Source organism: Puntigrus tetrazona, chromosome 13, assembly GCF_018831695.1.
Source record: "Puntigrus tetrazona isolate hp1 chromosome 13, ASM1883169v1, whole genome shotgun sequence".
Classification (NCBI taxonomy): Eukaryota; Metazoa; Chordata; class Actinopteri; order Cypriniformes; family Cyprinidae; genus Puntigrus; species Puntigrus tetrazona.
The window spans coordinates 4,844,883-4,872,471 of record NC_056711.1 but is presented as its reverse complement, the minus strand read 5'-3'; the positions used below and the strand labels follow the sequence as shown (position 1 = coordinate 4,872,471).

The 27,589-nt window shown below is 38.4% G+C and overlaps 1 protein-coding gene across 1 annotated transcript in view; it reads left to right on the top strand.

Moving 5' to 3' along the window:
* gbf1 (golgi brefeldin A resistant guanine nucleotide exchange factor 1) overlaps positions 1–27,589 on the top strand; it is a 66,315-nt gene that overhangs the window by 31,621 nt on the left and 7,105 nt on the right. Inside the window, exons 4-33 of the mRNA XM_043256111.1 lie at positions 776–907; positions 6,845–6,963; positions 7,503–7,611; positions 7,980–8,040; positions 10,985–11,039; positions 12,926–12,961; positions 14,557–14,701; positions 15,621–15,835; positions 15,914–16,082; positions 16,163–16,374; positions 16,461–16,559; positions 16,630–16,824; positions 17,245–17,437; positions 17,556–17,696; positions 17,788–17,873; positions 17,962–18,164; positions 19,203–19,326; positions 20,050–20,175; positions 21,883–21,965; positions 22,829–23,065; positions 23,200–23,293; positions 23,390–23,566; positions 23,703–23,767; positions 24,273–24,390; positions 24,524–24,595; positions 24,704–24,798; positions 24,907–25,060; positions 25,139–25,364; positions 25,482–25,630; positions 25,929–26,178. Coding sequence (XP_043112046.1) covers positions 776–907; positions 6,845–6,963; positions 7,503–7,611; positions 7,980–8,040; positions 10,985–11,039; positions 12,926–12,961; positions 14,557–14,701; positions 15,621–15,835; positions 15,914–16,082; positions 16,163–16,374; positions 16,461–16,559; positions 16,630–16,824; positions 17,245–17,437; positions 17,556–17,696; positions 17,788–17,873; positions 17,962–18,164; positions 19,203–19,326; positions 20,050–20,175; positions 21,883–21,965; positions 22,829–23,065; positions 23,200–23,293; positions 23,390–23,566; positions 23,703–23,767; positions 24,273–24,390; positions 24,524–24,595; positions 24,704–24,798; positions 24,907–25,060; positions 25,139–25,364; positions 25,482–25,630; positions 25,929–26,178 — 4,140 coding nt within the window. The remainder of the gene's footprint in view (positions 1–775; positions 908–6,844; positions 6,964–7,502; positions 7,612–7,979; positions 8,041–10,984; positions 11,040–12,925; positions 12,962–14,556; positions 14,702–15,620; positions 15,836–15,913; positions 16,083–16,162; positions 16,375–16,460; positions 16,560–16,629; positions 16,825–17,244; positions 17,438–17,555; positions 17,697–17,787; positions 17,874–17,961; positions 18,165–19,202; positions 19,327–20,049; positions 20,176–21,882; positions 21,966–22,828; positions 23,066–23,199; positions 23,294–23,389; positions 23,567–23,702; positions 23,768–24,272; positions 24,391–24,523; positions 24,596–24,703; positions 24,799–24,906; positions 25,061–25,138; positions 25,365–25,481; positions 25,631–25,928; positions 26,179–27,589) is intronic.

The window sequence follows — 27,589 nt, the reverse complement described above, 5'->3', positions numbered from 1 at the left end:
GCAAACCTAGTTAATCTTGTTTTGAAATATGATAACATTGTGAATTTTGCATTCTTGTAAAGATCACTAAAGATTTCACAACAAAAAGAAACCACCTGAAATCTTTTTTTATAAATGTATTAAAATGCAGTTTATCTGTTAACTATATAAAGCATTAATCAGGTGCTTGTAGGCACGCAGATCATTCAGAAGCCTCCGAAATTCGAGCATCAAATATACAGTAGGCTTTGTAGCATTACGAGAAAAATCTGTATTAATAGCGGCGGAGACCAGAAAAGTACTACTCTTACTCTTTTTCTAAAAAGCGGTATCGTTGCATCCTTAATGATGAGAGAGAGGCTTTAATTTTCCCAGCAGCTGTTGCTTCAGCGGGCTCTCAGCAGAGCCCTCCCGCCCCGGCCGGTTCAGTCATTTTCATTAATGCTAAATCCTACATCCTACACAGCTGCTTTAAACAAGAGCTTTTGGAAACACAGTTGTAATAAGATATCCAGCTCTACCAAGGTGAATAAGAAACAGCCCTCTCTTCACCCGCTCCCTGGCTCTACCTTTCTGTCCTCTTGCATCTTTTGCACATGTATCCACACTGGTTTGTCGCGACACGCCTCTCCTAAATCATTGTTCATGTATACTGCGTGTCACAAAATTATTCTTAGCAACTGAATAATTTGTCCTACTAGCCGAAAATAGTAACTGACTCGTGTCTCATTCGTGTGTTTGTCAGTAGGTTGAATCGCCCTCCTCTGACCTAGAGATTTCTCTTTTGTCATTCTAGATCTTTCAGATGTGGAACCCAACGTGTTTCTTAGACCTTTTCTGGAGGTGGTCCGCTCAGAGGACACAACTGGACCAATCACAGGCCTCGCTCTCACATCGGTCAACAAGTTTTTGTCATACGGCCTGATAGGTATGTGTTTATTTTGCCTGAGAAACGATGTCTGCTGTTTATTCTCCCGGAATACCAGAAAACTAATCAAATGTTTATGAATGATTATGAATACATTTAAAATGTACTATACACAAACGTTCAAAAGATCAGGGTCAGGTTTAATTTATTTATGAGAAAGAAATGAATTTGTATTCACTAAGGATGCATAGAATTGATTAAAAGTGAGAGTAAATACATTTGCAATGTTACAAAAGATTTGTCTCAAATAAATAGTTTACTTTTTTCCTATTCATCAAAAAAGTATTCCACAGCACAACCATTTTCTAATAATAAAAATAATAATAATAATAATAAGTTATTTTTATTTGTATTGATATTTTGCAGTATTACTGTTTTGCTAATTTTAATCAAATAAATGCAGTCTTGAGTCTACATTTAAAAAGTCTTTCATACCCCAAATTACAGTACTTTTTATGTATGTTAGCCTAAATAAAAAATAAATACCCTTTTAAACCTGTCCGAAAAGTTTAGCAGCTGTTTCATGTTTAAAATGATGACATGGGGTTATTTTTAATCACATGCATCGTTACTAATCATGATATTTTTTTGACACCTTTTAACTCACTGATCCTAAACTTTCCAGACCGTAGCTCTGTGGTCAATGTTAACAACACATTTTTACATTAGCGGGTGTACTTCTCACCGGTAAGGTCCTGATGTAACTTGACCAGAGTCACTGTTCCTGGTGTATTTTCTCACTGACGCAGGAGAGCTTGTTTTTCAGCAGTTGTGATCGGCACAGACTGTCCTCTTCCTTGTTAGGGAAATATGGCCAAATGCTGCCAAAGTGTGAAAGCAGCACCCTGTTCAAGATACAAGCCGTCTCTAATTAAAAAAAATTAAAATAATTAAATCTATGTCGGCAGTTGTCAAGCAGCTGTATGCTTTGCACAAATAAAAGATGATTTTACATCTTTTAAAGGTGCTTGAACCAGTAACTTAATATATTCCAGAATCAACGGGTTTCTGTAGATATTTAGTTTTTTATTTTTTTGCACATCGAATAAAGATCTAATGTAAACCTGGAAATAAGCAAGAGTTTCAGGGTCTAGAGAAATGTTAAACAGTTATGACTTAAAACACAAGAAGACTTAAAGGGGTAGTCTATTCAAAAATGAAAATGCTGTCCTTAAGTACTCGCCTTCACGTCGTTCCAAACCCAGAAGATCGTCGTTCATATTCAGAGCAGAAATAAAGACATTTCTGATGAAATCTGAGAGCTTTCTGAACCCTCATAGCAAGCAATGTGCCAGAAAGGTAGTAAGGATACGGTTCAAATAGTATAGTTATTTTAGTTTCAACTATCCCTTTAAAATTCTACACTATTTTTTTGGGTCGTTAATCAAATGAGTAAATGTGTGACGCCGAGGAAATAGATGACACTGTGACTTGAAAAAGAGTTTTCACTGCAAGCTAATTATAGAGATTTCTATTGGAATGCGATTGACACAGATGAAATGAATGAATCCCGGGCGGACACTGTGAGAGCTGCTGTCACCCCAGATGCACCATTGTTCCTAATCCGCCATGATGCCAGCATCTCGACAGGAAGGGTTGCTATGGCAACATGCACTCCAAACCTTGTCTCTCTAGAGTGAGGCATAGTAGTCACGCATGCATACATTTCCTACAGTACAAATGAAGCCATGCTCTCAAAAAGTATTAGCAGAAGCCCACCTGCTGTAAATATAGTGTTGTTGAAATCAGTTAAGCGTGCTTAATTTTTAAAAAACGTTATTGGCTTAAATCTCTTTCAGGTTAGGAAAAATACTATATGTCCTGAAAGTTTTTATATATTTTTTTCGAGTAACAAAGTTTTTTTTTTCCTCCCCAGTAGAGCTTCTGTACTCTTTCTCGCACACATTTATTTTTCTTCTCCCTCACATGCGCAGAGCTGTGCTAATCCCAGGTGAGCACTCCTGACGAGCGTGACATATTAATGCACTCGTATGAGTGTGTGATTAAATGACCTTTAGGTATGTGAGAGGCTGTGTGCTGACTGATGGGTTATGCTCATTCAGACTGCACTAATCTGCCATGAAGAGTGACATTATCATTACTCCCAATTAGCATTCCATAGACATACAGTACAGCCACACGCTATAGGCCTTACGTTAACAGCTCTGATTGATTCACTACTTGCTCTGATACAGGGCTCTTTGGATGTTGATTTGATCACTGAGTCTTCAGATCTTTCAGGGGTTTTATTGTTTGGTTTGTGTGGACGTGAAACTGAAGAATAACTTTATACTCCAGCAAAAGCGTTTGACACATGTATATTTTTATTTATAACAGTAATGATCATGAATATGGTGTGTGGACTCTGTCTCTGTCACTCATACATATTCAGTTTTAATACTTTATTTATTTACAATTTTAAAATCTTTATTTTAAGAACATTGAGACTATTGTTTTTGTTATTTTCCTGAACACTGAAATCAAAATACAAACCTATGTATATATGTGCTTAACTATGATATAAAATGCATTACAATTTTTTTTATTATTATTAAAAAAAAGTTGATATAATACTTTGCTTCTAATTTATACATGGAAAATTTGTTATATCAATTTATTATTATTGTTTTTGTATTAATGAATATATGTAATGTCTCCTCAATTTAGTAATTGCTTGCTCAGATGTGTATTTGTAAGGCAAAATGTGAAAATCAGGTTTTCATGTCCAAACCCTTAAACATTTAATTTGTCAGAAAACACTGGGTTGTCTTCTGTAAGATGCATGCATAGTCTGGGGGGAAAGAAGTCCTGTACAGTGGACAGAAGTGAGCTGCTGGTCCCGTGAGGTTACTGAAGCGACTGTTCAACTCACTGCCCTGGCAGTACAGAGACAGAATACTGCCATCTATTGACCAGACACATGAATTCAGTGATCTTTGGTACAGCTCTCCTCGATTTATGTTGCAGTTTCGGTTAACAAACGATCAAATCGAGCACTTTTGAAGCGAGAGGGGGTTTTTTTTGTTTTTTGTTTTCTCACCAAGAGTCACGGCATCTGATTCAGCAGGCCTGTCCTGCTGTTGGCGTACAGTGAGACCTGAGCTCCTACTGCACACTGGGGGGTCTGACTGTCACCAAACACACACACACACACACACACACCCTGTGAATTTGTTTGGCGAGGGCTAATTCCCCTCAATCTCATGCCTGAGGTCGGTGGGCTCGGGGGGACGGCCGTATTGACAGATATCCAGATCCCACTTTTTCCCACTCTCTCTTTCCCACTCTTCTTTTTCCCATGCCGGTACTCAAACCGAAGGCTCACTTACACAGCCACTTATCCCTCTAAAAACTACAACAGACACACACACACGCCAGTGTACATGGAGTGCTTTTCAGATCCCACCTAGTTTTCAGTTAAAAAGTTGGGACCGTTTTTTTAAAAAAAGTTACATTTATGACACACCAGATTTCAAGCAGATCAAAAATGTACCCAAGCTATTTTTTTGGCCAGATTAGTGCCCATGCGTGCATGCTTTAGGGGTTAACGGAGGCTCACTTTTTCTCGATGAGCAGTTCTTTCACTTAAGGGACACCCTGGTGTCTGAATGTACTTTTACTTAACCTTTTAGTACACGACAGCTGTTTGAACCTCTTTGATACTCTCATACACATGCACAAAGACCCTCCAGCTCCACCCAGACTTCAGTTATTTCAACAATGACTCTCCCGCTTGGCTGTGTAGACCGTGCCAAGTGAGGATTAGTATTTTAGATGACTTCTGATGTTGTGCTGAATAGACCGTGGCTCTTGTTTCCGTGGAGATGGGCTGTTTGGAAGGGGGTTCCGTATTTATTATCAGCCTGCCTCTTCATTGCTGTTCAGTTCACTCATACATTTACACTCGAAATTTAGTTGCTCAGTCACTGTGCCACGTCAGCAAGTTGTTTAACTCCGCAAACAATCATTTGTAAAAAAGAAAAAATGACATGCACTGATGTTTTAGTGTATACCCAGTAATCATATAAATCTATAAGATGCAGTGCATAAGGCCTAGGAAACTATGATGCATTATAAATTGTTGTTTGTTTGTTTTTTTTTTAAATAGTGCAAAAAAAAAAAAAAAAGGATTACATTTTATATATTTTTTAATATTTAAAAAAATCCTACTATTATCCGGCTATTATCTCATGTGAGGTTGCTGCAGGTGTTATATTATTATTAGCAGTTGGAATAATTAAACTTTTTGTGGTAGAATGTATGAATGACTGAAATCAGATTAAATTCCAGTTATAAATGTGTAATGTGAAATGTTAAATCGGTAATGTAATTACAGATTACTATAATTTTTGGTTTTTTTAAAGAGAACCAGTTCTAAAGAAGAATAATTAGCTTTTTGTGTTTTCTCAAGATGAAATTCAAGTGGTATGATAATAAGAGATTGGATTGGATTGTACAGAAATTTAAATCTACACCCTAATACTTTCTACATAATCGTAGTCATGCAATGCTGATGTTGCTGATTTGAGAAAGTATAAGAATCATTTTCATGGTTTGATATAATATGAGCTAGCCAATCATCATTAAATGTAATCACCAGTGGTAGCAGGATTTATTGATTGATCTATTTATTTTCTCCTTCCAAAGTTGGTCAGAACAAAAGTGGCAGACTTGTTACTTGTTTTGTTCACACCATTCTATGAATGTTCTTATTTGGAACTTGGAATTTGCTCAACTTGCATAAAGAAGATGATTCTGCAAATAACTGCAATTTCAGGTTTCACAAACAGACGGCAACAAAAAAGATAAATGTATGATGCCAGCAGCTGAATATATTATAAATTATTATTAATTTTGTATTAAAGAATACAATATTGTGTTAATGTGTTTTGAAGAAAACTTACTGCAACAATGTAAACATTTAATAAGAGTAATACATTGGAATTTTATTTACTTGCGTACCTGTAGCGTCTCATCCAAAATAAAGTTCTTGTCTTTTCTTTAAACTTTGGATAATTAAGAACAAAAAACACATTGACTCCAGTCTTTTGAATTATAGTGTACATAATATAACTTAGTAAAATATAATGGTATTGTATCTGTATAGTTTAGTATATAGTCATAACACTTATTAACATTATTTAACAGTTTTTATATTCATTAATTTAATCCAGGCTCTTGTAGTAAAGCTTGGCAACACTCAAAAGGGGCTGGGCTTATCAAAAGGTCAACACCGCACAAGCTCCTCCTTCACATCTGACGACATTTTGCATAATGGTGGTGGAAATGAACCTGGCTTCAACCAGTACATAGCCCTCCTATTTAATCACTGGGCAATTATTAAAGAGTTGGGCGATTTGAAGCCCTTCTCCAGACCTTAATAACTATCTGGGTTCTCACTCAGAGTTCAGAGTAAAGGCTGTCCTGTGTGTGTCTCTCTCTCTCTCTTTCTGTGTGTTATTTGCCTGCTAATAAGTGGAATGCACTCTTGTGTCAAGGCTTTACCTGCAGTCACAGCCCCAGCCTCCTCCCCAGGCAGCCTGTGCTTATTAGTTAATGAAATGCTCTTTAAAGGCGATGGGAAAGAAAAAGCAGCCGGGTTCCAGCCTGCTATCTGGCCCTACTTGGGTTTCAAAACATCGTTGCCTAGACAGCCAATTTAGCAGGCCGTCCACAAAAGCGTACACATCTGGTGATTAGATGTCAGATGGCTGTTCGGCGCTCTTCACATGGAGCGCGGTCAGTTGATAGTGATGTGGGGGTTGAACCGGTGACCAGGTTAATTGTGTAAGATTAATCATGTAACCACGGTCATGTCATTATGACCCCCGTACAGCTTATCTGGCTGAGAATCAGGAACATTAATGAGAGAGTGAGGGGGAATATATTAGGATATTTTTAGTTTGTTTTAAATTGCACCGTTCCGGTCTTCCACAGATGCCAATCATGAAGGGGCAGCGGAGGGCATCGAGAACATGGCAGATGCGGTCACACATGCAAGATTTGTGGGCACCGACCCCGCCAGTGATGAGGTGGTGCTAAAGAAAATCCTCCAGGTAATGCACTAGAAAGACAATCACATTACTTCTATTATGTATTGTGTGGAAACGCCAAATTTTACTGCATTCATTTAAACAAAAATACAGTAAATTGTCTAATAGTTTTCCTTCCTTGTCAACTTTTAAGTTCAGATGTGGACTATATTTAAAAATATTTTAATCCTGTCATCACAAATCATACTTTTTTTTTGCTTCATTACCTATTTTTGATCAATGCAAATAAAAAAAAAAAATATTTATTTTAAATAGAAATCTGTAGTAGCATTATAAATGTCTTGTTTAGGTATAAATTATACTGTGTGTGTATATATCGGGGGTGTGTGTACACATGTGCGCGCGCACACACACACACACATATAACAATTTATATATGTACTTGCAAAATAAAATTGCAACACATTAAAATGCAGAAGTCCGGGAACGCAGCTGATTAGTCTGATTAAACAAGTGCCACATACTTGTCTGAAATGCTTCCAGATAAGTGGCTTTTCTTTTATATATATTTGATCTTTTTTTCATTATTCTGTTATTTCCAGGTTTTAAGGACTTTGCTGCTGACTCCAGTTGGAGCCCACCTGACCAACGAGTCTGTTTGTGAGATCATGCAGTCTTGTTTCCGTATATGCTTTGAAATGAGATTAAGCGGTAAGTGAAACTATAAAATGTGTCTCTTGATTTTTCTTTGATATTCTGTATCATCTCGGAGAGCTAGGAGAGCATGGCTCTTGCAATGCCAAGGTCACGGGTTTGATCCCAAGGGGAAAATGTATGCCTAAAGTGCATTGTAAATAGCTTTGTAGAAAATCTAAGTGGTGTTCATCTTGAATGTTGAACTGCTCAATATGTGAATCTGCCTCCTGTGCTCTGTGATAAACCCCTGCTCTAATCCTGACCAAACAGAGTCTGGACTCTGAGCCCCTGAGGTGCTGCTCTTGTCCTCTGGACTAACATTTCCTTTTCTTTCTCTTTCTTTTTTTTTTTCTCCTTTGGTTTTTGCTCTTTTTTCATCCCAGAGCTGCTGAGAAAGTCAGCTGAGCACACGCTGGTGGACATGGTGCAGCTGCTCTTCTCCAGGTAACTAGAGAGAGAATGGAAGAGGGGATGTAGAGATGGGGATTAGGGACAGAGTCGTGTTCTTGCTGTTCACATAATCAAATCGAACCTGAGACCAAACACAACAGGAACTGGGTCTGTCTCCGTAACGGGCTCCGGTTTCACTCTCAGGCCTCTCTCAATTACCTCCGGAGGTTTCCGACTTCCCCCTCACACGCAGACGGGGACAGGTGAAAGCATCAGTCTCTGACAATGCAAAGCATGGCTAATTAAAAGCCCACACAGAATCTGCTTTCTCTCCGTACCACAGTGCATGGGGAAAATAACATTAGTTTTCAAATACTCCACTTTTGTGTTTTGGCATCACAAAGATTTTTAAATGCTTTTGGCAGTCTCTTATGCCCGCTAAGACTGCAGTATGCACAATATTATATTGTATTACTTTAAAACGCAGTTTATTCCTCTGATGCAAAGCTGAATTTTCAGCATCATTACCCCAGTGTCGCATGATCTTTCAGAACTTATTCTAATATGCTGACTTAAGAAACATTTCTAATTATTATTAATGTTGAAAAGCATTTGTAACATGTTTGTAAGGTTTCTTTGAATGCTAAGTTCAAAATAGCATTTTTTTAAACTAGGATTTGTTTAGACAGTGTAAAAAGTCTTTGCTATCACTTACAGTCAATTGAATAAATCAAAAATTATATCATCAGTATGTCCGATAGAGGAAGCTACAAACTGGAGTGTAGTAAATTAATGCCGCTTAATTTAACATGAATTCCCTTAAAATCAATGTGGAAAATTTAGAAAAAACTTAACCACCTGGGCCCACTTTAGAATCTTAAATTATTCATGATATCATTTGTCTGTGTTAGAATATTAAGAATATTATATTCCAAGGTGATATTCATTTTCCTGTTGAATTTTCTAACAAATTCCTGGCTGTGAATATCTAGATAAAAGGAGTAAATGCAGATATAGTTCACTGACATCATCATGGACTAGAAATGGGCCGTATATCATAATCACGAACGATCCAGAAATACATATATTTTTTTTTATTTCCGCTCTGTCTAGTTCATATCTGACATCCATTTCTATGATTGTGGTGTAATTGTGAGCAGAAGCCCTTAGTCTTCTAGTGCAGGTCATAGTGTACTGCTGCTTTAATGCAATAACATGATTATGGGGTGGCATTTATCAGAGGTGCGTATCCACTCGCATTAGACTTCCAGTCACATCCCGCACAGACGAGAGGATGAGACCGCGGAGCACATCTCACTCTACCCATCTGCATATAGATTAGGGACACACACATACACACACTCACACGTATGTACGTCCAACAAAGACATAATGACAAAGTTTGGTTTCTGAGGAGATGCCTAATGAAACAAAAAGAAAGAATAGATCTTATTTTTGGCATTAAAATGAAGCGTCTGAATAGTACAAGTGTTTTGACCCATGTAAACATCCTCTGTTTGTTTTTAGAATTTCACACACTGTAAATGTCCTTCAGATGAGTAGCATTCATTAATAATTTTTTAATTATAGCTGATAACACCTTTTAATCTCAGAAATGCACGCACGCACACACACACACACACACACAAACTCAAAACCTGAGTTTGCTGCTCCCATTGTGCATGTTCTTATTGCCCAGACCCTCTTGTCCACGTCGCCTTCACAATGAGGGTGTGAAAGGCCTTAATAATGAGTGTGTGTATTTCTGTGTGCCTAAGGGTAATAAGCAGTGAATGTAGTGTGTGTGTGTGTGTGTGTGGTCGAGAGAGAGCCAGAGTAATGAACAGCGGATCTTATTGAGTGCTCAGAAGGAGGCTTAAGCAGCCTGCTGAAAGCATTAGGGATGTTAATCTGTTGGACTCACAGATCATCCTATAATCAAGCCGGCAAGACAACACTCCATTAACGCGGAGCAGAGTTAACATCAGGAGCCGTCTCTCCCAGCCTGCCTGTGCGAGCGCTGACATCTCACTCGAGGAAAAGCCGCAGTGTCCACACAACACACACACACACACACACATGCAGACAATGCCTTCCAGGCTGAGAACATCGTCCATCTAATTCAGCTAATGAAGCAGTGCAGGGGGTCAGAAGTCACGCCCTGGGAACAGAGATGCTGACTCTGCAGACCTATTGTCTCTCCTCCGATTTGGTTTTTGAGAGGGTTCTTGGAATGATGATTCCGAATGGGTTAATTAGTCTGTGCTTTGGGGAACTCGATGCGGCCCGAATTTTACTCTGAACATGTGGAGCGTTTCATTTTTAGATTATTTATTTATTTATTTATTTTTTGCCAAATGCCAAAACCCCCAGAAAATTACAAAAACCTTTCCCCTTTTCTAAAATTTGCGATTTAAATTGCATGGATAAAAAGTGGGCATTTATACTGTGAGAAAGTTAGTTATGTTACGATCACATTATGAAGGCATAATTTCAAAATGAAATAAGTGACTTTTATATTGTACTTAATTTTGACTTGGCATTAAATGTAAAGCGTTTTATTTCAACAGTAAGTGTAATGCATAAATCATAAATAAAGGATGAAAATAGAACAATTATTGTTATATTTGTAAATAATAATTTCATCTAGTACAATAAAATATTTGGAAAATGTTATAGTATTACAATCGTTTAATATCTATTTTTTAATTTTAATCCTAAATTCAAATTTCGTTTTTAAAGAAATATCGACCTTAAAAGCAAACTGTGTTGTTTCTGCTGTGGTTGTCACTCCAAACAGCAACTGTCTTTGGTCAGTAAAACACAGTTTCATCCCAAACTCATGCAGTTGGTTCAATATAATGTCTCATCCAGCTGGGCTACTGCTAGTAGTAGTCCAAAACTGCCGCTTTTCACCTCTGTAACACTCATACTATAAAAAGTCTTGCCAGAAACGCATGCACTACTTCTCCGTAATATTGTAATGTTTGATTTTCAGATTGCCACAGTTCAAAGAGGAGGCCAAGAGTTACGTGGGCACTAACATGAAGAAGGTAAATATAAAATCCTCTTCAGATCTCCATTCTCCCTCCAGACCATTTACACCTGTTTCCCATCTGCCTTCCTCATTTCTCATTTACTTTATGAGCTTTGTTACGTAGAGGTCTCCATACCCATAAGTGAGGTCAGTTGCTGTTGCATAATTATGATGTGTGTGTGTGTGTCATCCGTCCATCAGGTCAGGAGATGGAAAATAGTATATAGTGAGAGTTAACGGTGTTTTATAGTCACAGTTGGTTCTGCATTTGAAAGACCTTTGCTTCTTTTCATCTCAATTATTTAGGGATCAAAGACTCTTTTCTCCTGTCTTTTCATACCTGATTTTTGTTGTTGAGTTCATCCTGTGCCCATTTGCCTGTTCCAACTCGCAGATCCCAGGCTGTATTCTGGACACACAGGATTTTATTTATGCAGATCAGCCTAGAAACACCAATCAGACGGGCTTAGAGAGGGTATAGCACATTTACATGCATTAAAACAGCAGTTTATTGGGTTGCAGCTAGTGCATTTAAATACGCCGGGATGCATGGCTTCACGTTGAATGCATGGTGGGGAGATTCGCTAAGGAGTTACAGCAGCCATTTTTTAATAGAAACAAAAATGTGTTCTCATCATCTTTTTATAGGGATATTTCCCATCTGACACAAGCTATTTTGACAACATCTGTAGCATGTAATTTCTTGTTGTTCAAAATGCTTCTTTTCAAGTTTCAAGACGAAACTTTTTCTATCTAAACTGAAAAGTTGGCTAAAATTACTTTCTGCTTTTGAAACAGGCGTTCATAGGATGTATTATATTTTTTTTATGAAATAAAAAATAATAATTCTAAAAAGTCAAACAATTAGTTGTGATTAATCACATCCAGAGTAAGCTTTTGTTTACATATGTGTGTGCTGTGTATATTTATTATTAAACATTTACAGTATATACAAATATATGCATTTACATGTATATGTTTGTATTCATGCAGTTCATGTACGTTAAGTATCACAGTATTTAAAAAATCTCAAGGGGTGGAAAATCTTTTGCCGAAGGAAATCTTGGGGAACCCCTGATCTGTGGTAACTGACGTTGTTCCACAGATGCTATCAATGAAGCTTAACTTATTCAGGACCCGTAACGTCCCTTCAAAACAGGAATGCAAGTAATTTCTATGGATTGTTAAATAATGTTCTTTTGAATATTAAAATATTAAGGTTTGTAAATAATACTTCAAACGAGTATGAAGTGAATTTAGAGAGATGCCTTCTTCTAAAGAAAGAGTATTAGATGAACAGTCGTGGGTAAACAACGTAACATACCTGTAGTTTAGGTCCAGCATTATACTTTATGCAAATACACTGAGTTGAGGTGAAACCACATCAGGGCTTCTATTTTCATATCTTCATTTTGGTTCCATAGTTTCATTTGAATGTTACTTTCTGTATTTGAATTTATATTCATTGGAGTGGGGTTTTTTGTTTTATTCTTTAAAGACCAGAAATCCTATTTGACTGCCATTTTTGCATGCTCTGTGTGTTCCTGGTCTGTTTATTGCACCTTTTATTCATTATCCTTGGTTAGTCTCCCCAATTAATAGGTGTTTGTTTGTAACGTATGCCGAGGTGCTACTCCCCCCGTTTCCTCTCGGAGATGCATCGGGTTAATGTCGTTGAATGGGCGTGTTACTGAGTTCCTGAAAATGAATGTGTGTGTGTGTGTGTGTGTGTGTGTGTGTGTGTGTGTGTGTGTGCGCATGGATGTTGTCCCGGTATGCGTGTCGATTTCTCCCCTGTACACCCCATGCATGAAGTTCTATGTACTCCCATGTCATGCATCTCCCTCTGAGCTTGTGACATGTCCATCACTAATCCCGGGGCCTGCCCCCTTCTCTCCCGAGGCTTACAATATCTTATGGAAAAACAAACGAGTGCAGGTAAGGAAGAAGAGATCAGACTCACTTTAACCTTGTTCAACCCCCATGTATTTAACCTATGACAGTGTTTTGACAGTATAACAGGCCCAGGTTGAAGTTCTTTGTTACATTTTTGGTTTCATGTTGAATACAGTGTTTTTCTAAAGCTAGCGAAACAAGCCGAGACAAGCATAAGATGGTTATTTGATACTGTTTTAGTTTAATGTATTTAAATAAAAACCATTTATCTGCGTTCTTCTGCTAATGTGTGTGAAAAAAAGATGCTAGACAGTTTGCTGCACTACTATAGAGTGCAAGAATCTGGTTCTGGAAGTAATAATCTCATTGATTTTCTCTGTAGAGGAGGTGCTTTTTAACAATAATGCTATAAAGATGCTCATTATTCTTTACAGAAATCATCAGTTAGATGATTTTGAATTATGCACAATGTTATACTTGGATATATACTTACATAAATTAGGAGAATAAATTTACATTTCTGGTCTTTGCGTATTATATTCTTCATCTACACATTAACAGACTGTTATATGAGTACCTGTAAAACCTTCAAAAGCAGGTGAACTCTTTTTGTTAATTAAAATTGTTGACTGTTTTTCTTCTTTTAAAATGACACGCGTTATGTTGTGGCACAGATGTTGCGCAAGTGCATTTATTCAGCAGCCAGCGTGGAGAGAGCATGTGCGTAAGGTTGCCAGCTTGGAAAGATTAGTAAAACACAGGGCAGAAAATGTATCCTTTTAAGAGAGAAGCTTTGATTAGGGAATTTAAACTCTTGACATCTGGCAACCACAAGCATGGATGCTTGTGAAGTCTTGTTACTAATTCAGAAGAAAGGAAATGTCAAAAAAAAAAAAAAAGCTTTTCAGGATGAATAAGCAGTGGGCAAATATTACAGACGATTATATTAATTGAGAAAAGCAAAAATTCTGATATTCTGATTTTAGTTCTTTCTAAATTAATTCCAATTTAAAGCCATTAGGAATAGAGCCCTGTACTTTTGTCTTGTCTGATTTTCAATATTTTTTTGCTCTGAAGACTATTTAAAATTCCCTATAGGAGAATGAATGGGGAGTTGTGAGCTTGCTCTCTGAACTGAACGTGAAATACAGTTAAAACACTATGCTGACAAACTCAAACTTTTCAAAAGCCATGGACAAAAAAGGGGGGAAATAATCTCCATAATCAAATGATTTTGTTCTGCTGTTCTGATCTACCGTCAGATCTTTCTTCAAAGATCAGATCTTTCTTCAAATAATTAGTAAAAAAATAAATAAATCAAACAATATGATTAAGTAACTGGTACCAGAATGCTGCTTCTCATCCCTATACAAATGATAACATCCTATATGTAACTCACATTAGTTTTGCTGATTCAAACATTTATATACCGATTAAAGTGAACACAATCACCTCAGCATACACAAAGACAACAAAGTTTTTTTGAAAAAATGACTTATGCATCTTTTTGAGTGGTTGCATTTTTTTTTTTTTTTATGGCGTCATGAGATTGTTTTCGCCTTGCGCTCCTGCCTGGTTCTTTGTGCAGTGAACTGCAGCATTTGGCTTGATTTAACAAGTCTGTGTTTGTTTTGAAGCTAAAGATGAGAGCTGGGGGAATGAGCGAGTCGTCCAAGTGGAAGAAACAGAAGCGTTCTCCCCGCCCCCCTCGTCACATGGTTCGCAGTCCCTCAGGACAGATGGATACAGGCCAGTCCAGCACTCTCACCAACAACCTTTCAGGTATACCAACCATGAGTCCGTTAGATTCAGCTTGTGCTTTTAAGTCATTTTCAGGTACACTACTGATCAAAGGTTTATGATAGAAGCCTCTTATGCTATCCAAGGCTGCATTTACTTGATCACATTTACAGTAATATTGTAAAATATTGTTAGAATTTAAAATAATGCTAAACATGAACAGTGGACATAATTTTTTTTTTTTAAATAATGTTTACAGAGATTAATAAATATAGTGACAAATGTCCTACTTAGTGTTATTGTTAATGCGATAACTAATTCTTACAATGGGACCTTGTTGTAAAATGTTACAGAGATCTTTTGTAACATTATTAATGTATTTACTGTCGTTTTTGGTCGATTTAATACATCCTTGCCCGAATATAAACATCAGTTTCTTAAAATTTCTTAAATGACCCCAAACTTATAGCGGCGTATTTGTACCAATACATAGTAATGAACAGCAATATTTTTATGCTGACTTTACAAACAAATAGTGGAATCACAATTAAATGAATGAGTTTTTTGAAATGTACTTTTTAATTAGCTTTTGAACTTGCTACTTGCTATTAAAATACCAGAGACCCTTCATGTTAAGGTATCTTAACTTGTTGCTTTTAGCTTGCATATTACTAGAATGAAATACCTAATAACCTAATAACTACCTTACTATTAACAAGCAGCAAATTAGGAATCTGAGAGAAAAGTTGTAGGTTATATGTGTTACCTATTCTAAAGTGTTACCAAAATATCTGAGTATGCTCCCTTACTTGCAAGACTTGAAACAAGCGGCAATAGTGAGTTGTTTCACTAAAATATATATTTTGTGTACAATGTATTTTTCCATTATAATCATCTTCTGAAGATTCAGTACATCATTCTGCCAGCCGGTCCTCATTCCAGTGTTTCCCATCTGTTTCAGGTGGAGTTCCTTTCATAGAGCAGCACAGCGGTTCTTCTACTCTTCCTGGTTCTGATAGTGCAGCGTCCTCCATCTCCAGCCCCACCACTGACAGCGGCTTAGACACAGGCTCTAAAACCACATCAAAGGAAGATCTCACAGACCTGGAGCAGAGCAGCTCAACGGCCAGCACTCCCATGACACCCTCCGCTGAGCCAAGCAGACTGGAATCACAGGTATCCCGCGGACCACCAGTGAAATATAACCAAGTGCATGTGTTCTAAGCTTGATGGTATGGCTCTGTGTGTCTTCAGTCTGAGGGCAGGGAAGTGGAGCGTGCCCAGTCGGCCTCAGTCGAGTCCATTCCTGAAGTCCTGGAAGACCGAGACTTGCTGGCTGACCAGTCAGATTCGGCATCGGTTCACGACATGGACTACGTGAACCCCAGAGGAGTGCGCTTCACACAGTCAACCCAGAAAGAAGGTAAGAGGAATAGTCAAATAATTCAAAATTTATATCAAAGGCCCGACGTTGAATGGCTTTATGCCATTGTGTTTCTCCAGGTGCTGCTCTAATCCCGTATGGTCTCCCGTGCCTGAGAGAGCTCTTCCGGTTCCTCATATCTCTCACCAACCCACATGACCGCCATAACTCCGATGTGATGATGCACATGGGCCTCCAGTTGTTGAACGTGGCCCTAGAAGCCGCACACATCGCCCCCTACCAGTCGTTGCTCTGTCTTGTCAAAGATGAGCTCTGTAGGCACCTCATACAGGTGAAACTTGTTCTTCTTTGGTCTAATTTGTGCATTTCTCTAATGTTTTGGGCTGTGGTAAATAATCGGTGTGTGTCTTTTTGTAGTTGTTGAGCGTGGACCGAATGAATCTGTATGCCGCCTCCATACGCGTGTGCTTTCTTCTCTTTGAAAGCATGCGAGAACATCTGAAGTTTCAGCTTGAGGTACGTGACTGAATGATGGGGAGATATGTGATCTTAGATGCAGGAAGTCACTCTTTGTATGTCTCCACAGATGTACCTGAAGAAGCTAATGGACATCATTACCTCAGAGAACCCTAAAATGCCCTATGAAATGAAGGAGATGGCTCTGGAGGCCATCGTGCAGCTCTGGAGGATCCCCAGCTTTGTCACAGAGCTCTACATAAATTACGACTCCGACTTTTACTGCTCCAACCTGTTTGAGGACCTCACCAAGCTGCTCTCTAAGGTGAGCGGTGACAAAGAAAGGCATTAGGCGTTTAAAATTAGTCCTTGGATACAAGGAGACTCTAGTTATGGAAAGTTTAATTGCATTACCTTTTGATAAATGTGTTTTGAGCGACACAGAAAATGTATCAGTTTTGGAAAATACACTTGGTGTTTTCTTTTCTTTTTTTTTTATGTATATTAATAATATGTAAGTTAAAATATTTTTTATTTATAGTAACCTAAACCATAAAAAATGTTGCTTTCGAATGATTAATTGCGATTAATTTGTTTTAGTTTACGTAATATGTATGTTGTGTATATTTATTATGCGTGTCTGTATGTGTGTACATGTCTGTGTATATATATATTTACATGACAGCTTTCACCTCTAATAGAAATTCCAGAACATTTCTGACGTTATCATGTTTTTGTACTCCAGAATGCCTTTCCGGTGTCTGGGCAGCTCTACACAACCCATCTCCTGTCACTCGAAGCCCTACTGACAGTGATTGACAGCACAGAGGCTCATTGTCAGGCCAAAGTGCTCAACAGCGCTGCACAGCAGGACCAGTCAGATTCAACGACTGTGGAAGGAGACAGTTCGGTCAATACAATCACCGATTCAACATTAGGTGAGCAGAATCAAGAATCCCAGAGAGACATTAACAGAAGCCATGTGGCAAATAAAAAAAAGGAATGATCTTTTTAGTTTCTCATAATGGCAAACTCTTCTTTGTTCACTGCATACAGAAGCTGGCAAATCTGCACCCAGTTCTAATGGACAGACTTCTGTGGTGTCAGAAATGAGGACCACCTGTCCTCCCACCAGTGGTCATCTGATGGCAGAGAAGATGAGATTAGGCAGACAGGACCAGGAGGAGACAGACACGGGTACTTTCCTGTTGTTTTGCAACAAACAACCAAGACAAAATACATTCAGGGATTTAAAGTAATCAAGTGCTGTTTTGTCTTAATCCTGCAGAGAAGAAAAGTTTGAAGAAGCCTCATCGTTTTAGCAGCTGTCTTCCAGACTCTCAGGAACTTTTAGAGATCAAGAACAAGAAGAAGGTGAGCGTTCATGTGCAGTTATTTGCCTCGTGATTATTAAAACGTTCAAATTTGTACTAAAATGACACGATTTCTTCATTCTTCAAAGCTTCTGATCACGGGTACAGAGCAGTTCAATCAAAAGCCCAAGAAAGGCATTCAGATCCTGCAGGAGAAAGGGCTGCTCAGCAGTCCCATGGACAATAATGAAGTGGCCCAGTGGCTGAGAGAAAACCCCCGCCTGGATAAGAAGATGATCGGAGAGTTTATCAGCGACCGCAGGAACACTGACTTGCTCGACAGTTTTGTCAAGTAAACCTCCTCTTTATAACATGATTTTGGTATAAGGGTTAGGCTAGCTGCATATTGAGCGTCAGTCTGAGATGATGTTTATTTAAATCTTATGAAAATAAGGATGAAATATTAACATCTGAAGAAAAAATAAATTACACCAAAAATGGTCACACTTTATATTAAGGTCCAGTGGACCCTAGGATTAGGGATGTAGAATGTGGTCATGGAAAATATGTGCTTTATAAGTGTTAATAAACAGCCAGTATGTTAATAGTAGGCATGTTAATAAGCAACCAGTTAATAATGAGAATTGTTAACGGAAAAAATATTTCTTATTATAGTATAAAATGTGGAAAATTTAATTACAGTAAGAAAGAAACCAAATAAGCATAGCCACTGAATATTTACATTTTGTGCTGGGCAACGATTAATCACACCAAAATAATATATAATATATATATATATATATATATATATATATATATATATATATATATATATATATATATATATATATATAAAGACGATACACATACAGTATGTATTTAGAAAATATGTACATTTATATGTATTTACGTGTGTGTGTGTATTCATATAATTTATTTTATATAAATATACTGAGTATATAAAACCTTACAGACATCCTAAAATGTATGCATATGAGTTGAGCGGTTTAATTCAGTCTTTCTGAATTAATAATTATATGTGAGGAACAGATTTAATGTAGGCTCGTTTTTGTAACGTAATAAGTGTTAGTGCATATATAAATATTTTAGACCTGTCATGGTCTAAAAAATAAGAAATGGTTATTACGGGCTTAAAATCAAGATGGTAGGACTAATAAATCAAGTAGTTGAGGTGGTTGTAGTGTTAACATTTGTCAACAGCTACTTGTTTTTCTTCCAAAGTCTTAATACCTAAAAAATTGCATGCGATCCTTTAGCTGTAGATGTTATTCTCACTCATGATTACTATCAGTCTCAAAGTAACTCCGCACGGAGCTTGAGATAATTATACTTGAAAGTTATTTTAAGACCATCTCGATCTCTTCCTCAGCACGTTCGCCTTCCAGGGCCTGCGCATAGACGAGGCGCTCCGCTTGTATCTGGAGGCATTCCGTCTTCCTGGCGAAGCGCCTGTCATTCATCGGCTCTTGGAAACCTTCACTGACAACTGGCATGTAAGTCAGCTGCCACACACACACACACACACACACACACACACACACACACACACAAGCACGGACTGGCAAGGACTGACATGAATATATTTACACTCGAGCAGGAACACACACATATATTCTTTAAATAGGCGGTAGGTTTGCTGCAGTCACAGACACAAGCATTCTTACAGTTCTTCCATTACCGCACTCCGAGGCAATCCTGGCCACCAACTGTCCCCATCATCAGGTAATTAGGGACAGCGGAGCAGCAGTTCGCTCGGGATCAAGGACGGGGTCATTAGTCACGCAGGTAATCGGGGAAGAGGAAAATGTTGCACTGGGAAGTGACAGACATCCATCTGGCCTGCGGAAAGCTGCTCGGGCGATCCGAGGACATTTCGAACACGCTCACTTACTGCATATTAAAGGCAGCTCTCTGCGTGTGACCTGGAAAGCATTCGTAGAAATTTCTTCTCTCAGGCGCCATTCTCAATCACTACGTAGATATATAAGGGGTTGTGCCCTCCCCGGAGCGGCGATGTATCGAAACTGGAACGGATTCAGTGTCTGACATTTACACTAGTAGGAGATCCCGGGGGAATTACTGTGCCCTTTTATGTTTTTCTAGTGGCGAATGATCTTCCAAGCACTCCCGTAAAGATGAGCGTACATATTAGGTGATTTGATGATGCTATTCTTGCACTCGCAGTCAATTGTATGGCCTTGTTCTTTTGTGTGCAGAAAGTGAACGGTAATCCCTTCCAGTCAAACGACGCTGGCTTCGCCCTGGCTTATGCAGTCATCATGCTCAACACCGATCAGCACAACCATAACGTCCGAAAGCAGAACATCCCCATGACGTTGGAGGTGAGCCACAGGGACATCCAGAATCATTCACATGTTTAGGGCCACGCATGCAAGCCCTTTCTGAGAGATCAGTTTCAGGTCTGTGACTTAACTGTTTAAGATAAGTGTATTAAGTGTTATTTAGGTAGGTACGTTATGAAAGCATCTGTCTGGATTTGCCACACATGCAGTTTACTTTTATGTAGCCATGTCTCACTTTTTACGTGCTTCAAACCACTGGCCTCGATTTAGGTGAGCTTTGAGCTCATTTACAAACAACATCTTGATTTCATTTGCAAAGATTTTAGATTTTTATTGCTTTTGTATATTACGCTTGACCATCTTTATCTATCATGCTTCACCGAAACTGAAGTACTATAATTCACAAATGTATTACAAAAGCATTGAAATTATGAATTTATATTGAACTTATATTGAACTTAAATTTTTTTTAGTTGTAACAGGAGATAAGCAAATGTCATTACTGTAATACAAAAATAAATCCTGTTGTCATAAAAAAAAAAAAAAAAATACACATTTATTACCTGAATTTTAAAAAAAAAAGCACTATCCCCACATTTTAAATGTAGGGGAACAGAAATGACAGTACAGAACTAAGGATATAAAAAAAGATTTTTCTAATTATAAATGATTTATGGTATGTTTTAAATTGAAATATTTGCAATATTAAATGTTTTAGTGTATTTTAAATTAACATTTGTGCGCATAAGAGGTTTTTAAAACACAAATGTATTTAAAACATGAAAAAATCCTACCAACCCCAAACCTTTAAACAGTGTGTATGTATAGGTGTGTGTTTATACAAATACATTTATTGTATTTGTTGTTTAGGAATTATAATACAGTGCTATAATTGGGTATAGAAAATATTCAGTAATGAGTATAGAATAATTGTAAACGAAAAAACCAATGGCTGGAAATGAGCTTGTTTTTTTCCTTCATGGTTCTAAAAACAGACTTAAAACACTCACAAAAAAGATATAAATTAAAATAATAATTTTGGTGTGAAATGCGTCCTAGACATGTTTTCATGAGATTCACCCGTAGATACGTGGCTGCGGCTGGTGGCCTTGAGTTTTCCGTGCATTAGCACCAGATCGGTTTAAATAGATGATCACACAGATCTTCCTGCTAAAAGCACTGGTGTTGTAAAGGAATACAGGGAGCAGTGGGAATGGTAATCAGCAGGTATTCAGCCTGAGCACAGAGGGGATAAGCGGCGGCGAAGTGAAAGGCGAGCAGCAGGAGACGAGGCGGGACTGGGCTTTTGGCAGACGGCGCGTCCAGCTGTCTTGTCTCTGTGTCAGCTAGCGTGTGTGCGTCTGCTTCGGCTCTCCAGCCATGGAAAATGCAGTTCTGGAAAGACCCTCTGTTTACTCCTCTGTTTATTTCTCCTTCTGTTCATCCCTCTCTCGTGGGGGAGCTCAGGTTTCCCTTGCTTTACCTGCCATTAAGAAAGTATGCAGTAAAACAGTGGCCTAACGCCATCACTCAGCAGCGGACGTCTGTGTGTTTATTTGAGCTGAGGTTGGCCTTAGACCAGCCTGCTTAACACTAACACCTATTAAGTGACACCAGCAGTAATAAACCGAGACCAATTATTGGATTTGAAAGGTGATAGTCGGAGGATGTCGCTGTAATTGGATGGAATGAAGGCATTTTAATCAGTTTCCTCCTCCTGTTTGTTGCTTTGTTTTATTTGTCTAGCAATTCAAGAAGAATCTCAAAGGTGTGAACGGAGGAAATGACTTTGATCAAGACATGCTGGAAGACATCTACAATGCCATCAAGTTAGTTTTTGCTTTAGTGATCTCATCAAGTTTTACTTGTTGAACATTTAATTATATCAAATATAACTGGTAAACTGCCATACAATAAATGTTTTTGTGAAAACTTCAGGCTAGTAAAACCACAGACAGAGTGGTAGGTCTCAACAACACAGATGACCCACTCACTGTTTAATGTACAAATGGCTCAAATTAACATTTGTATTTGTATTGTTGTTTTTTTGCAAATTCGGGTATAGGTTTGGCATTGAAGTACAGTAATCATTTAGTATGTTATTTTGTAGAGATTTGTGAGACTGATAGCTTTGGAACGGATCAAATTGTATGCCATTGTTTGGCAGGAAAAGTTCATGAGCTAATAAATTTATTGCTGTAAAATTTCCAAAAATTATTACGAATGGATAATTATAAAATATTTGCTTCTACACACATTTTGAGTGTAATACACTACCTTTCAAGTAGTTTGTTGTAAGTTAAGTTAAATTGAAAGAGGTCTCATCTCCTAACCAAGACTGTATTATATCATTAAAAATACAATAAAATGGTAATATACTTTCAGCATAATTACTCCAGTCTTTAGCTTCACATAATCATTCAGAAATCATTCTAAAAATTCTTCTGAGATCAAGGGCAATGTAACTATTAGTAACACTGTAAAAATCTTTACATTTAATTGTTCAATTTTATAAATCCAATTAGAAGTACAAGTACAAATCTGAGCAGCTGAAAAAGTCCTTCTTGTTGAGCTCTGATTTTTATTATCTCTGTTATAAACCTCATGTCTCTGGTCTTTAAGTGCATGGATATACTGATGTATACAATGGCTCAGATGGGATAAGCTGAAGTAAACGTATGTGGTCCTGCAGGAACGAGGAGATTGTGATGCCTGACGAACAGACAGGGCTGGTGAAGGAGAACTATGTGTGGAGTGTTCTTCTGCACAGAGGAGCCTCGTCTGAAGGGGTATTCCTGCATGTGCCTGAAAGCAGTTATGACCGCGACCTTTTCACCATGACCTGGGGACCCACCATAGCCGCCCTCTCCTACGTTTTTGACAAGAGCCTAGATGACACTATCATTCAGAAAGCCATCGCTGGATTCAGGTAAGACCTGCAGATTGGTGGACTGGCTTTGCACAGAGCTTTTAAATCAAAACTAAACTCTGTTTAATGATTTGCGTTTTGTTTCCACAAAACGATTTTGATGAAGACGCCACAATCCTTTTGCTGTCTTTCAGGAAATGTGCCATGATCTCCGCACATTATGGCTTCAGTGATGTCTTTGATAACTTAATCATTTCACTCTGCAAGTTTACTACTCTGAGCTCTGAGGTAAGACCTAAAGCATCCTGATCAGATGCGTTCAGTCTCCTGCAGCAGCTTTAAGTCATGAGTGAGCAGATCTGATTGGGATTTGTGTGCCTTTAGTCTGTAGAGAACCTGCCCACTGTGTTTGGCAGTAACAGGAAGGCTCAAGTTGCAGCCAAGACCGTGTTCAGCCTGGCCCATCGTCATGGTGACATTTTACGAGAAGGATGGAAGAACATCATGGACTCCATGCTGCAGCTTTTTAGGGCTGAGCTCTTACCCAAGTCCATGGTAGAGGTAAGATGGGAGTGCCAACATATCACTTTAAATCCCCTAACAAACACTTGCATGCTTAGGAAATAGTAGGCTTATTTAAATCAGGCAATAGTGCCACCTTCTGTCACGTTTGATAAAATGTCATTCTTGTTGAAAGGTTGAGGACTTTGTGGACCCTAATGAGAAGATTTCCTTACAACGTGAAGAGACTCCATCGAACAGGTATACTGAAGATAATCTTTGAAATTACTTTAGTTTTTTTTTTTTTTTAAACATACACACAATGGTTTTAGTGATTTACATTAAAAGCACTATGGCTCTAAAGATGTTATTTTTGTTGCATTATATAATGCGTTGTTTATTTTAGTTATTTCATGTGTATTATAGGTAATACAACATTAGTAAAAACATTACATAGTTATTATACCTCTGAATTATAGTACAGTGTAATATGCTCTTATTAAAAAGTGCATGATATCTGTATCTTTCTATTTCTGTATCTCTCTCTCTCTCTCTCTCTCTCTCTCTATATATATATATATATATATATATATATATATATATATATATATATATATAAAGCACAAATCTTGACTTTTGGAAGTTATTTTTTAGCTTTATTTGATTTTTAATCTAAATCTAAAACAGCTCTTTTTTGAGGTGCTTGAAGGTTCTGGATGAATTAGGCAAGTTAACCGATTCTTTTCTTTTGCTGTGCTTCTGTAAGGGGCGAGTCGGCTGTATTGAGTTTTGTGAGCTGGTTAACATTGAGTGAACAGTCTGGCCACAGAGGCCCCTCCACTGAGAACCAGGAGGCCAAACAAGCTGCCCTGCTCTGCATAAAGGTACAGAACACACATTCTCTTACAGAAGGCATTGCGGTATGGAGTCGGTCTGAATCATAACTTCATCTGAAAAATATGCTGGCCTACTTGAGTAAAAGAATTTTCCCACATTTCTTCTTTCTCTGTACGTCAGCACTGTGACCCAGAAAAGCTGATTACCGAAAGCAAGTTTCTGCAATTGGAGTCTTTACAAGAACTCATGAAGGTGAGGTCCACTGGGTGTATACAAGAACGAAACCATTTTTTTTCTTTAGTGCATTACTTGCAGTTTTACTTAAAGGTTTGTTCGTTATGTAATTTTCAATGTTTCCAGGCTCTCATCTCGGTGACCCCCGATGAGGAAACATACGATGAAGAAGATGCTGCTTTTTGTCTGGAGATGCTGCTACGTATTATTCTTGAAAACAGGTACTGTACTCGTTAACACGTTCCAGTACGTCGTTGAGAATTATCAGTCCAGGTAGTCATATACGGCAGATTGTAGATTTTAATAGAGAGATGACACTGTGTTTGCAGGGACAGAGTATCATGTGTTTGGCAAACTGTACGGGATCATCTGTACCAGTTATGCGTCCATGCCAGTGAGAGCTGCTTCCTGGTGGAGAGAGCGGTGGTGGGATTGCTCAGACTCGCCATACGCTTATTGCGCAGAGAGGACATAGGCTCACAGGTACACACACTCGACACATACGGTACAAACCCTAACCAAACAGGCCGTCAAAGTGGTTTCTTCCTTCTCTCTGCACAGGTTCTCCATTCTCTTCGCTTGCTGTTGATGATGAAGCAACACGTCTTGTCCAGAGTCTGTCGAGAGGTGGCCTTTGGCTTACACGAGCTGCTTAAAACCAATGCTGCCAACATCCACTGCACTGACGACTGGTACACGCTCTTTTCACTTTTGGAGTGCATCGGGGCTGGGGTCAAACCCCCAGCTGCCCTGCAGGTCGCCAACACCAACCCAGACAATGACACAGGTGAATCGGTTATTTCTGACTTTTTTTTTTTTCTCTTAATGCACCTCAACACGCAGTCGAGTGTGGCCTAAAGTCCTTTTCCAGATGGGCTTATCTTGGGTAATCCTTTTGTTCCAGGCGCTCAGTCAGATAGCGAACTGAGTTCATATCATCAGAGTGAAGTTAGTCTTGACCGGGGATATACGTCTGACTCCGAGGTGTACACCGAGCACGGCAAATCCAGACTACCTCGTTCAGCTACCGATGTGGATGTGGGCTGGCTAGTGGTAAGTGTTTGCATGAAACCCCTGACAGGAAGCCCACACCAGGGCGGTTGGTCTTTTTTTCTTTTCTTTTTTTAGGGCCGCAAAAAGAACTAAGAACGCTAAAAATAAGGTAGCTGCAAAGGGTTTTATTTGTGTACATTTATAACAACATAATGTGCTTTTGTAAAACGGTGCATTCTCAAACCAAATATTTTCTTGAAATGAAAGACAGATATACCCTCAATAAGGGCACAGTGCATGTCCCGTTGTTATTATGCATGCTGACTTTGATAGACATATAACTTTTTGTTTTGGGCAGGTGGGGAAAGATGATCTGGATGGATCTAAGGCAGCAGTGACTCCAGGTTCAAAGCCCCTGACCCATCCTCTCATTAACCAGTACAGTTTAACTCTTGGGCAGGACATGGGTCTGCACGACACTAAATCCCTCATCAAGTGCGTGGATTCCCTTTCGTTCATCGTACGCGATGCTGCCCATGTCACTCCAGAAAACTTTGAACTTTGTGTTAAAGCCATACGAGTGTTCGTGGAGGCTAGCCTTAATGGAGGTACGTATCTCTTATACAACAGAGTCATAAATTCCCTGGAGCTTTTGTTAAAAAAACGCCACTGAAATGAATAAAAGTTCCAAAAGATACAAGATAAAAAAAAAAATCCCTGCATTCATGCTTGTTAAATTTGTAAAATACAAATGTGTACATATAATTGACCAATATCACGTAAGCAATAGTAATGTTTTTCCCAAATATCAACACAATTGCATTTTTGTGTTTGAACAAATTGATTGAGCAAATGACTCAATGAACCATTAATATGAATGAATCAGCCGATCAAGTAATTGTTTTAATTAATGATTCAAAGACTCACTTGAGACAGTTACTTAGTGCCACTTGATGAAATATTGGCTTTTATTGAATCTGATATTACTTTATTGGTAACAGCCCTATAATGTATTTTTGTAAAGGTATTGACAAACATATTTAATACAGTTAGAAATCAAATACCCCTAAGAAGGTAAAAATGCTCACTGCATGTGCATGAAATATGAAATGGCTATTTCTTGTATGCTTTCGTTGCTGAACATGGTGTGCAATCATTGACACAGAAACTTGCCCATCTTGTGTGAAACATATTACTTATCAAATGAATGTGATTTATTATCTTTACATAACCAGATGACACAACCATTGCTCCAGTTTACATGCTGCCACATTGACAAAATATGCAGTGTTGCCATAGTACAACTTACATTTCAAACACTGACATTTTCATTAAAACCTATTGGAGGACAATTTATGGACAATTTATTCAAACTTCATCGAGGAAGTTTGACTCCTTGGGGGATTAGGGTGTCTGCCTCACTTCCGTGGCTTTGTAATTGGATGTGTCAGTGCCTGTAAGCTCTTTAGTGCTGTATCTTGAGCTGCGCTCCACTGGTGAGTCATTTAACTTGGGGGCAATTCAAACTGTCTTGTGTGCCCTCTCCATTTATCCTTCACTCTGTCTCTCAGTTCTTCTATCCAGGGTGGTCGGCGATCTACAGTAGGCTTAGTCGAGACTCATTCAGCACTTTGTAGCTCTGCGCTCTGCCAATCGGCACGGCCTTTTCATTAGCTGGAGGCCTCTGTTTACATGGGAAGATACCTGCTGTCATCAGGGGCTTACTTGCTCACTTTGAGGGCGGCAGATCAAAGTTTAGAGTTTTGAACATCTAATGGATTTCAGCACTGCGATAATGATATGGTAGATATCTGCTCTGTACGTCTTTCACTGGAAACAGAACACGCCATTTTCAATTGCAATCCCAAAATTGGCCAAGATTTGTCGTACAGGTTCTTCTGACCGGCGAATGAAAGGGTGTGATGATGGGCAGTCACATTGAGAAAAGATTGCTGAAAAAAACAGCAAGCTGTGATTCATTCTCATCAAGGCTTTTAATGTGCTTGACAGTTGTGAGAA